We start from the raw sequence: 10,442 nt of genomic DNA, 5'->3' as shown, positions 1-10,442 counted from the left end.
AATCATCCTACACCTCTTACCTCTGTTCCGTTGCGTATCGTCAGGTTCGCTGCTAAAGTTGGAATCCGTCTCGGAGATGCCGGCATCGTTATCACGCAGCAGATCTAACGTGGAGCGGGTCAGGGCCCGAGGCGAAGGCGTCGGTACGGGTGTGATGGTGGTTGTTTTCGCCCTCGGCGGTGGTGCTGGTGCCTTAGATTTTTTCGCTAACCGAAAATAAAAACAATATCCGTTAACATATTAGGTCGCGACGGGTGAAATGTAATTTTTAATTCGCCTTACCACTAGAGTTCAAGCGCTTCCTTGGCGTTGGTTCGGGCATGTCGTGAAAATCGCGCGGATCCTTCGCATCCGAGCAGCTGGAAGAGGCACGGGAATGCTGATGGTGGATGTCCATCATGCTACCGCCATTCTCACTCGACCGCTGCAGTGTTGCCGTCGGGTCGGGCTCACGAATGATGTACATTGACGTCGGCCGGTTCTTCAGCGTGCTGTAGGACGTTTTAGTGTTGATGAGGTTTTTCCGATCCTCCTCCTCCTGTAGCTCACCAGCGTGCACAGGGTTGTTGTTGTTAGCTTCCACGGCATATCCATTCCGATCGCCATTGGTGGCCTTTGGGTTTGGCACGTTATTGTTGGTGCTGTGGTTGTTGTTGTTGTTGTTGTTGTTCATAATGTCAACCGATTTCAGCTCGCGATCGTACAGATTGGGTGTGGAAACGTGAAAGTTTTGCCGGGAGTACGGAGGTAACTGGGGTTCTTTGAAAAGGTGATCTTCCGGACCCGGTGGTTTCTCCCCGTTCGTGTTGTTGTGCGGTGGTACGCGTGTCTCCGGTATCGAGTTCTGGCTCGGTGGCCGAGGTGCGAGACGCTTTTTGCGCGTCGGCGCTACCGGAGGCCCCATAGGATGATGGTGGCCATTGCCTCCATGCCCGTTGGATGTAGGCGCACCGCGAGAGCTCGAGCTCACCCCGGACGAATCCATCGAGTTGAGCGAATTGGTGGAGCTGTACGGTGAGGTCGTCTTCAAGACCAGCTTCGAAGTACGACTCAACTCGGAGGAGGTAACAGACGCACCACCACCCCCGCCGCCACCACCACCGCCACCGCCACCTCCTCCCGATGACTCACGGGCACTCTTCTGGTGCATCCGGAAGATGTCGCTCGTGCTCAGCCGGTAGTCACTGTTGCGCAGCGTTTCCAGCTCCTTGCGCGACATCAACCGGATTTCGCTCAGCCCGACCTCGCCGATGTTCATGTCCAGCTCGAAGCCCTGCTGAAAGTCGACCGGATGGCGAAACAGGTACTTCGGGGCGTCGAGCAGCTTGTCGCTGCACACCATCTCGAGCAGGGTGGAGAGCTTCGTTTTGGCACCGACCCGCGCCACGTACAGCTGATCCCGGGGCAGCAGCACCGTCACGCGGAACGTCTGCTCGAACGGCGTGTTCGGTACCACCGGCAGCTGTATGATTCTATTGTTGTAGTGACTAGGGGTGTCCAGGTTTGTGGTGGACCGACTGAGGTTCGATGTAGATTTGGAAACTGGAAAGACACATTCGTTGGTTTAGGTTAAAAGGAAGTTGGCTTTACGGTGGACATGGTTGCACTTACCATCTTTGTTTCTTTTTCCTAACAGTCTGTTGAGCGTGGATAGTCCGTTCATTTTGATCGTTTGCTTGCTTCACAATCTGGATCGATTTTAAACTAGAAGGGACAACGAAGCGTTGTCAGCGTAATGAGCTGTGAGTAGCCGTGGAAACGATTTTCTACAGCATCACAATCCTTCGCATATTTATCTTTCTGTTTCTATTGGAAGAAAGTTCTGCAATGGAAAAGAAAAAAGAAAAGACCGATCTATTAACATCGCTATACTTTATTGCATATCTCCAAACAAGCCGCTATTTGCCATGCTTAAACACGTTACAAAAACTGCTTAAAAATATTGACGGAAGGCGCCCACTTTACAATTTACTGGCTGGCGGATGCTTTTAAAGTGCTCGCACGCGTTTATCATTTCGCCCCGATCGCGCTCGAGTGTTTGGGCTACCGTGAGAACGATTGTAGGTAATGCATGTGGAAATTTTAGTTGCATCTTGCAGCCCCTCGCTGCCCTCTCCCCTTCGATCATCCTCCTCATCGTGGGGGGTGGTGCACACATACATACTGCATTGGAAATCTTATTGGTGATTGTTTTTTCCCGCTTTGCAATTATTAATTGCCAACTCGAGGGGCCAAGTCACGTGTTCGGGACATATACTTGGCCCGGTTGGGCGTGCGAGCGAAAAGCAGAGACAAAACTCGATCGTGAGCATCTCAGAAGCTGCTTTGTCGTTTGTTCAGCTTGTTGAAAAGCGTAGATAAAAACATTAGAAGTCTTACGGCGCCATTTGTCGTGCCCGGAACGTCCCCATGCAGCCATGGTAGGAACGAGCCGGTTGGATTGGCTATTCGGACAGGATATTATTTAATAGACACATCATAAACTCCTGTCCTGGACAGAGAGACGCAATAGTTGATATGGCATCGTACCGATGGGCCATTATTGATGGTGTTGCAAGACGTTGTCAACAACTCGGGTCCAATCTGGGTGGAATTCCACCGCAATCTGATAAGAGCCTGTCAGCTCGTGTTTGAGCTTCACCACCCGCACACGGACAGTGACACGGGGGTGAACTCTGGCCAATGGCTCTCCCGCGAGTGCCCTGAAAGGTGTTGTCAACGATCTTTAATCGGTCGAAGATGGCTTACAGTAAAGACAGGCCGAGACGAATGGCAATCCGAATACCAGAATCGATTGTGGGATATCATAAGGTCAGTCCAGTGAATGTCCCTGCAGGCGCCTATCCGCTGGTCATCTCTCACACACATACACATCCCATCCATTCATGCTGTGCGTTCCTCTATTGCGTTTCGGAACGCGTGACCAAGGACTGGCGCTTATCATATGTTTCCGTGATTGACGGCGCATATCACACCGGAATACCTTGGGAGATACGTGTGGCCACCAAACGCAGGTTATCGGGTTTGGATTTTCCTTTCAAGGGGCAGCCTTGGGTAGGCGTAGCCTAACGTACAGAGGGCTTAAATGAACACTTTGTAAAACCTTAATCGACTTATTGCACCGTACATATCTTATTCTTTCTCACACACGCGCACAATTTGGCATTTGAAAATTTCGCAACGTCTGCACTTGATAAACCAGGAATGCCAGATAAACCCACTTGAATTCAGCATACCGGATATGTCACGAACTAGTTGACTCACAGGATGCTCTCTTGTGGAATGTTTGTCGCCTTCAGTTCACTCGCCTGAATATCCGTTCACTAGCGCCGTGATGATTCAGCGCACTTTCGATATGTTTTTATTTTCACCACACTTTCTTTTATGTCTTTTACGTTTTATTCTGCACCACTGCTGCAGCGAAACGGGGGAGGGAGGGTTTTATCTATCAATTATGACGTTAGCGCAGGGCACTGATTAAAATCTGGAACCGAAAAGTGGTACCGTTTCGATGCTTGCGGTTCGTTTCACTGTGCACTGTGCGCCAAACAAACGCCAGATACGTTCCAGAGCACCGTTCCAGCACGGCACCAGGTTGGACTATCGGTGGAGAGTGATAAAAATTAACTAAAACAAAAGTCGTGTTCGCGGCGATACCTTGGCCGCGGGTGAGAATCCACTTGGCGGTTCGCGATTCCAAGCGGCCGGAGGGGGTGGTATGTGGAAATAGCTGGTAAAGAGTGACCCCTCCGGGGGATGGAGGGGTGGGTTGGGATGGTGTGTGCCTCGTGGTCATCGATGTTGATGATGATAACGTTTTGGGGCTCGAGCAGGGGAGAGGGAGTGAGTGTAAAAGGGGGTGAAGGCACATACCATCCACCAGAACAGACAATGCGCCCACAAGTACACGTACATCATACGCACAAACACACACCGCCCCTCTGAGGCGCAATGTTGATTCAGTCTTTTCTGCAGTTGAGGCGTCTGCTACGTTGGAGAGCACACGTTCCGGTAGTATCTGCCAAGCGAGCCCCGTATCGCGGGTTTCGAAGATAACGAAAACCTACTCTAGCGGTTTGATAACAAACTGATCTGCAGTGAGAAAACAGCCGGGCTGGAGGTATGCAAACGTAGGTTGCAGAAGGGTACTATCAGGCAAATGTAAGTAACAGAGACTTTTAAGAGATTTTGGGACATAAGAGTGAGTTTTCCCAAAAATGGCTTTGTAAACTGATCTCAGGAAATTCAATAAACAGATCAGCTATTGTAAACTATGAGAAAATTACTACAAAATATGATCAAAACAATGTCTACCAACCGGGATCGATTTTAGTAGCTATGACCGGATGGTAAGGCGTTCGCGAGTGCCTTTTAAGATTGACTTTTAAGCGGTAAGTAATGATATTCTAGACTCATCTGGGAGCCTACCTAATGGTGGATCAATCACTGTGGCCGGCAAGCCGGGACGCGCCAGCTACACCCAATCAACGAGAAGGCCACCAGCCAACGGAGCTAATCTTTCCAAGCTCCGTCCTTGGTTGCGTTGCACAATCTACGCGCCAAAGCAACGGTAGCAGCAATTGTTGCTCAGCAATTAGCGCTGCTTGAAATGCAGTTCTGCCGCTAGCAACCAATCAACTTCGATCTCGGCTGGAACGAACAGGAATGTGACACCTTCCTCACGCGAGGAACGGTTCGCGGATGTGCTCCATCGGCGCTTGGCGTGCGATCATTGTCGTTAGATAAGGTTCATCAGTTGCATCGGACGACGGCAGAATAATGGTGCGCAAATTGCGTCAAACCGGATGCTAGAAGGCTAGGGTTCTCAAAGTTGTTACCGGTTAACGTAAAAAGAAAATAGGATGACAAGGATCGTATCGTACTTGGAAGAGTTTAAGTCTGGAAGAGATATGTAAAATCGACATGAGATATTGTTTTTGTCATCAACAGACCAGAATTGTCTAAGTTATTGTTGCCACAAAAAACGTAAACATAACACACGTTATGACAGATAACATCTCCAATCTTTGAGAAAGATTAAAGGACAACAATCAATTCGTGGTATGTCATGATTATGTCCGGCGCCATCATACCTTAGCTATACCGTATCCAGATAGGTATTAGATTGTGGTTGAACATGACAAATTAAAGTAATCACTGTAAACTTTTCATTGCTTTTTCCATGATTATCGATGAAATTATATGAAGGTAATCGTTTCAACGTATATAATCTTCTTCCGCCTAATTTTCTACTCTTCTCAATCTATTATGGACATGACCCGCTGTACTGAACGTACGCTTCCTAAAATTTGAGGAAATACCGATGAACGGATGACAAACCATCGATTACTTCATTTATCATAATTATGTCTACCATTCGGTGTTCACTCTCACCGAACATGACCGAAGAATGTGGCATTCTATAACAGATTACACGTGCTATCCATCATGCGACGTCGACCGGGGAATGACTAGCAGTTCATAAGCTACCCCGTATCATTTCTCTTACAACAAGTCAATTTTCATACGATAAGATAGAATACAAGATAGGACAGAACCTCTTAACTATGCGAAGAAATGGTTATAGGTACAACGATAAAAAAAAACAATAGAAATCATAACCTCTAGTACCCAGAGTATCTAGAGGTGATGATAAAGAATAAGCTGTACTAGTTCTCGGCCATGAGAACTTCTTTGTACCATTAACACCTCCAAGCAAATGGGGTAGGGAGAGATTTTACCCTCCGATAGAAGGTCGCATCGGTTGATCCAGACATTAGACCCACCATAAAACGATGAAAGATCCCTCGGCGAGCGGATGAAAACAAGGTGAAAATAAATAATCACACTCTATTCCCTCTGCAGTCGTTCTTACCTCCGATATCGCGTGGACATGGGAAAGCAAGCGAGGGGAAAACTGCCACATTTTCCTCCCATCAGCTACGCTTCCTACTCGAATGAAAAACGACCCCACCTTTAAGGTCACTGATGATAGTGATTACGTGCACCGGAAGGTGATGGCCGGTTTGCTGACGGTTTCCGGTTTGGTGTGAGACTCGCACATCACGACTCGGCGTTGCAGCGTTGGGCTAAGCGGTCGAAAGATCAGAGGCCAACGCGGGAAAACATGTTTCACACCCACACGAGGCCAAGGGGGCGTCTCGGTGCCGCGAAGGTGTACGCGAGGCGTCTATCACCCTATCAAAATTGTATCACAGACACGAGAAATGCGATCTGGAGGATGCTAAAGTTCAAACTGTATGAACTTGTACTTGGTACTTGTTCGATTGCAAGGTGGGTTGATTTATTTACGTTTTTCCTTTCCCAACGTGGGTTGGATGATGGACCCAACGCCATCGCATGCAAAGCATCCGTTCGGACCGTGATTTCCCTTTCGAGCACTTTGCATACAATGGCCCGGTCGGGTGTACTTGAACGTGCGTACTTGTTGTTCACGCATCGAAGGGAGTACTGCCACGTGTTTTCCCCCTCTGCGCACACCCACTATCCACTCCAGGAATCCCCTCCGCAGGGAAAGGTGAATAGCAATTTGGGTACAAGTGTTACAAATCAGCGGTGTGACCGTGGCTAACAGCTGAATACCAAACCACATCCGTTAGGGTCAATTTGGTTCTTTATGGAAAATCATTTAGCACCTCGACAGGTTCTCCGTGCTCGTTTCCTGCGAAAGACATTTGACGGCCGCAAAGCTCCGATCTGTGCCACATCGCTATCCTCCCATCCGACGGAGGGAGATGTAATAAAAAGCAACTCTTTTTGATACGGTCCCTTGTCAGTGCGTGTGCGCTAAAATGCGTTTCTTCGCGATGAAAGGCCCCCCGAAAGGGGGCTCTAATAAGCCTAACGAGTGAGAAGTGGAAACAGACAAGACCACGAGCGTCAATCAGATCCAGCATTGAGCGAAAGATTGGGAGAACGAGTCGCAACGAATCGATGCCTTTCATTATAGGCAGCCTTCAGCACCCCGCCAAACCCGCCCATTTGCATCGGGTGGCGAAGGGAAGAACTTGAAGATCCACAAACAACGGCGATCGAGAGAGTGGAGCGTCTTCTTAGCGCCCGGAGAAATATGTCTACCGCTGCCAGAAGTGGTTAATTCAATTTCGCCATTTAGCACCGCCATTCATCCACTTCTTTCCCGTCGCCGGCGTTGTCATCATCATCAGCATCACGATCATCTCGTGCTGCTCGTCGTTTGATCGTTTCCCATCAAAAACGAACGATGGAGTTGACGACTATTAAGGCGGTGGAATTGAAGGTCTTGCGATTAACTGATGATCTCAACGAGCTTCAATCTTTGACGAGTAGCCGCATCACTTTACGAGTCGGATCCAGTGCGGTCACGATTGGCTTATTGGCAGCGATCGAGGTGAAGATCCTTGATGATCAAACATCCCAAAACATTGGTCGGCGTACTCGACGGTGGAGGTTTACTATGGGTTTTGGAAGGTAAGAGCGTCTTATATCATCGAAATAGAAAGTATTCGGTGGGTTCGAGCGGGATCGTTTGGAACGATTCGTTCTTTCACTAAATCTGATCAAGGTCCTCGTGGTTGTGCGTCACGGTTGTACTCTGGACTCGCAAATGCTCACGGAGATTGACTCCTCTATAGCGCATCTGATCGTGCATTCAACGCAACCACACGATGCTGTCATTAGACATCCCGGTACTGTTGACATCTCACCATCGATGGCACTGACGTTCACCTCTCCCTCCCTGCTGGAATGTGTACTGAATGTCTTCATCCACACCAGCGTGTCTATGGCAACGCCTAGATCATCAACTATGAGATGCACGTTCGGTCTGCAGCAAAAACGACTTACGCAAAAATCCGCATTGCCGCACTGTCAACAGATTTTCTTAACTGCTGTTCGACGTAACACCGTAGCGCCTGAGGATGGCGCGTATTCAATTTCCATTTCAACCGACTCGGTTCGAATTACGATGAGCTTTCGAACACGAGACGTGCTGCTGCTCATTACCTCCCGGATAGTTCTGCGGGCGGCTACTCCCGCCGGTACTCGGTCTAACACATCAACGTTACGAGGTTGAATTTGCAAAACTTCTGACGATACCACGATGCTCGTCGAGTACCTCTCGTTGCCTTCCATTATCGTTCGAAGCGCTGTCAAGTGGTGTGACACGCAAAAGAAAATAAACATCGCAAAGGTGGACTCATTCGGAATTGTGAAGTGTACGACCGGCAAGCTATCGATCCACTTGAGGGCTAATCCGCGAGCGATACAAATTGACGCTGGGATGCTACTTTATTGGTTTACTGGCCATAAGCCGCGAGTGGCCTCATCACGCAGCGAGGCTGATAATCGATGGGCACATAATTAACTCGGAGATAATTGGAAACAGGTGCAATAAACCTTGGATGGCTAGGACGAGCAGTTGGTTGACTGAACTTTGGAGTAAAGTTGATCAGTAAGACTGGAAAGTTGTTTAAAAATGTGAACTTAATAAACCGTGATTTGCTTTGAATATTTCGTCAATTCCGTTGTCGGTTTGTGGCCATCGAATATCAAAACAGGCTCCCGATTTTGGTAAGTAGTTATCGTGGCAAACTTGTTTATACGCAGCCACTCTGGTTTCTCCCATATGCGATGAGTTCCAACCACTCGTACGTGACTACCGAACCTCCGATGGCAACTAACCTTCAACTAACCCCGAAATATCTGGTGACGTTTTGGAAGACGGCAAACCGATGGTTCCCTGGTTCGTTGAAGAACCAACATGGATTAAAAAAAAAAAACTATCAACCTGGTCAACAGGTTCAAGGCTGGTCACGGACGAAACCGGCCAAAACCCGTGCCCAATATGGGAGGTACCGGTTTGGTGACACTTGCTGCGATGCTCTGGTGTCGCTGTGTTTTTATTCTGGACACCCCTATTTTGGATCGTTGGAAAATAAACTTTGGGAGAGAATTTCTTCCTATGATTTTGTTCACAAGAAAACTACATTGAAAGACAGGAGTTAACAAGATACAAAATTTTCAACGCATATCAATATCACGCGCGTATGGACAATACATTGCTTATCGCAAAAATCCACAACCCACTCTGAAGGTCCGGCGAAACCTGTTCTCGGCCTACAACACGAACATGGTGCGGTAGGTCTCAGTATAGGTTCGCGCTATCTGGTGCGCTCCGTTTTGCTGTTTGCTTTGGATTTTTGCGGAGGAGGCAACGACTCCGGAATGTTAATTGAGCCAACTCATAGCAAACAACCTCGGCTTGAGCTGATCAGCCATACCACCTTGCCCCAGTGTTCAACGCTCAAGGGTTTATATGTAGCACAGAGAGACAAAAAAACGCCCCCGTGGAAAGCGAAAGAGTGGAGAATTCTATCACTTTTTCGTGCCACCGCCAATGGCGTGGTGTTGGGTTTGAATCGGAATTAATTAGGAATTCGGAATAGTGCCCCGGCACGAGGCTGAAGGTAACCCTATACGTTCGATAAGGACGGCCAACTCGCCGGTCCGGTACCTCACAGGCAAGGACGAAACAAAGCCGGTTGGTGGTTCGCCAAGCAGGGAAGGCGAGGGTGTCGTAAAAAATGCCTGATCCGTCACTAAAAAGTCCGCGGAGATGATGTCATGTGCCCAGCTTGTTTTGGCACAACTTAATCTGAAGATGGCGAGAACGGTGCGGATAAAAATGGCCGCTTGTTGACGACGCCGTTAAGGCAAATGGAGGCAGGTAAACAGTTGATATAGTTAAAATCAAGCTGGTTTTAAGTCAGCCAAGCAACCTTGGGCGAAGGTCACAGCAATTTCGATGACCAACGCTTACGGAGCGGTCCAACTCCTTCCCGTACGTGTGGGTTTTGAAGTGCAATCAAAGCAGCGTTGATTGAACAATAAAACAGTTGATAATTGACGAAGTGGCACTGTAATCGCCTTTGCAAAATACGTCTCAATAAACCAGCTGTAAACGAGGCACAAGAAGGATGCCCTGGATTGGACATCGTAGACATGCTGAAGGTTCGTCTGAGGACATCTGCACCTTAAGAAAGATAGTTGTTCATTCGCGTTGGCGAATGTTTCCCGGCTGGACAAAACTAGGCCAGCGTGATTTACGGTGCGCCATCGTTCAAACTAATTAGTTCCATCCCGGCTACTCTCTCTCTCTCGCTCTCCCTCGCTCCCGTCACCTCGTTCTTCGAGTGTCACCTTAATTAATCATCTTCATTATAGTCCACGGCTTTCAATTGGCTCTACGAGCGCTATGATTAATCTCGCTTTTCTATGCAAGGTTTCTATTTTCGCGCGTAACTGGCCAACCAACCACCGCGGCCAATGTCACCACCACCGACTGCCGGATGCATTAGAAACCGAAAGGAACATAAAACCTCCCCCTCGGCGCCTCGGGAAGTTAATGTTTTAGGCAAGCGAATTGAAAAGCGCAACTGGGT

The 10,442-nt window shown here is 48.4% G+C and overlaps 1 protein-coding gene across 1 annotated transcript in view; it reads right to left on the bottom strand.

Moving 5' to 3' along the window:
* The window catches only part of LOC131258477 (serine-rich adhesin for platelets), a 64,565-nt gene that overhangs the window by 5,016 nt on the left and 49,107 nt on the right, over positions 1 to 10,442 (bottom strand). Inside the window, exons 4-6 of the mRNA XM_058259803.1 lie at positions 1,612 to 1,822; positions 283 to 1,542; positions 21 to 206 (exon numbers count right to left, since the gene is read on the bottom strand). Coding sequence (XP_058115786.1) covers positions 21 to 206; positions 283 to 1,542; positions 1,612 to 1,663 — 1,498 coding nt within the window. The 5' untranslated portion in view covers positions 1,664 to 1,822. The remainder of the gene's footprint in view (positions 1 to 20; positions 207 to 282; positions 1,543 to 1,611; positions 1,823 to 10,442) is intronic.

This window comes from Anopheles coustani, chromosome 3, assembly GCF_943734705.1.
Source record: "Anopheles coustani chromosome 3, idAnoCousDA_361_x.2, whole genome shotgun sequence".
Classification (NCBI taxonomy): Eukaryota; Metazoa; Arthropoda; class Insecta; order Diptera; family Culicidae; genus Anopheles; species Anopheles coustani.
This window is presented reverse-complemented; position numbering and strand designations above follow the sequence as displayed.